We start from the raw sequence: 507 nt of genomic DNA on the forward strand, positions 1-507 counted from the left end.
TGCTCCGAGCAGGACCCACCCAGCCCCCATCACTCGGGGACCTGCTCCGTTGAGCATCCCCCGGGATGGGAATCCCACGATCCTGGCAGCGATCGCTTTGAGAAGAAGCCCTTGGGGAACCCAGTTCTCGGGCGATTTAATTGTTTCTTGGGGAAACATCAGTCACGTCTTACAGGGGTGGAGGAAAAAAACACCCTGTTACGGTGTGCCTAGGTGGAAAATGAACGTGGAGCCGATTGTTCCCAGGCCGCTGATTCCTGAACTTTCCGAATGACCGACGGTTTCTCTGCCCTCGCAGGTAAAAAGTTTCATCGAAACCCAGAAGGCTCTCCTGGCCGAGATCCAGAACGGCTGCAAGCGCAACTTCATCCTGGCCAAGGAGAAGGAGGAGAAGGAACAGAAGCTGCAGCAGTCGGCCTCGATGCCGGAGATCACCGTGACGGAGCCTCTGGAGGAGGGTCCGGCGGAAGATGGCCGGGATGGCAGCGCCGCCTCCCCCCCGGCAGA

At 59.0% G+C, this 507-nt stretch overlaps 1 protein-coding gene across 1 annotated transcript in view; it reads left to right on the top strand.

Annotated features, from left to right (window-relative positions):
• Nucleotides 1-496, top strand: part of LOC103921364 — a gene marked incomplete at both ends in the record, with an annotated part of 29,303 nt that extends 28,807 nt beyond the window's left edge. The window contains one exon of the mRNA XM_009329311.1: nt 299-496. Coding sequence (XP_009327586.1) covers nt 299-496 — 198 coding nt within the window. The remainder of the gene's footprint in view (nt 1-298) is intronic.
• Between the last annotated feature and the right edge of the window lie 11 nt (nt 497-507).

This window comes from Pygoscelis adeliae, unplaced genomic scaffold (genome assembly GCF_000699105.1).
Source record: "Pygoscelis adeliae isolate BGI_AS28 unplaced genomic scaffold, ASM69910v1 Scaffold1107, whole genome shotgun sequence".
Classification (NCBI taxonomy): domain Eukaryota; kingdom Metazoa; phylum Chordata; class Aves; order Sphenisciformes; family Spheniscidae; genus Pygoscelis; species Pygoscelis adeliae.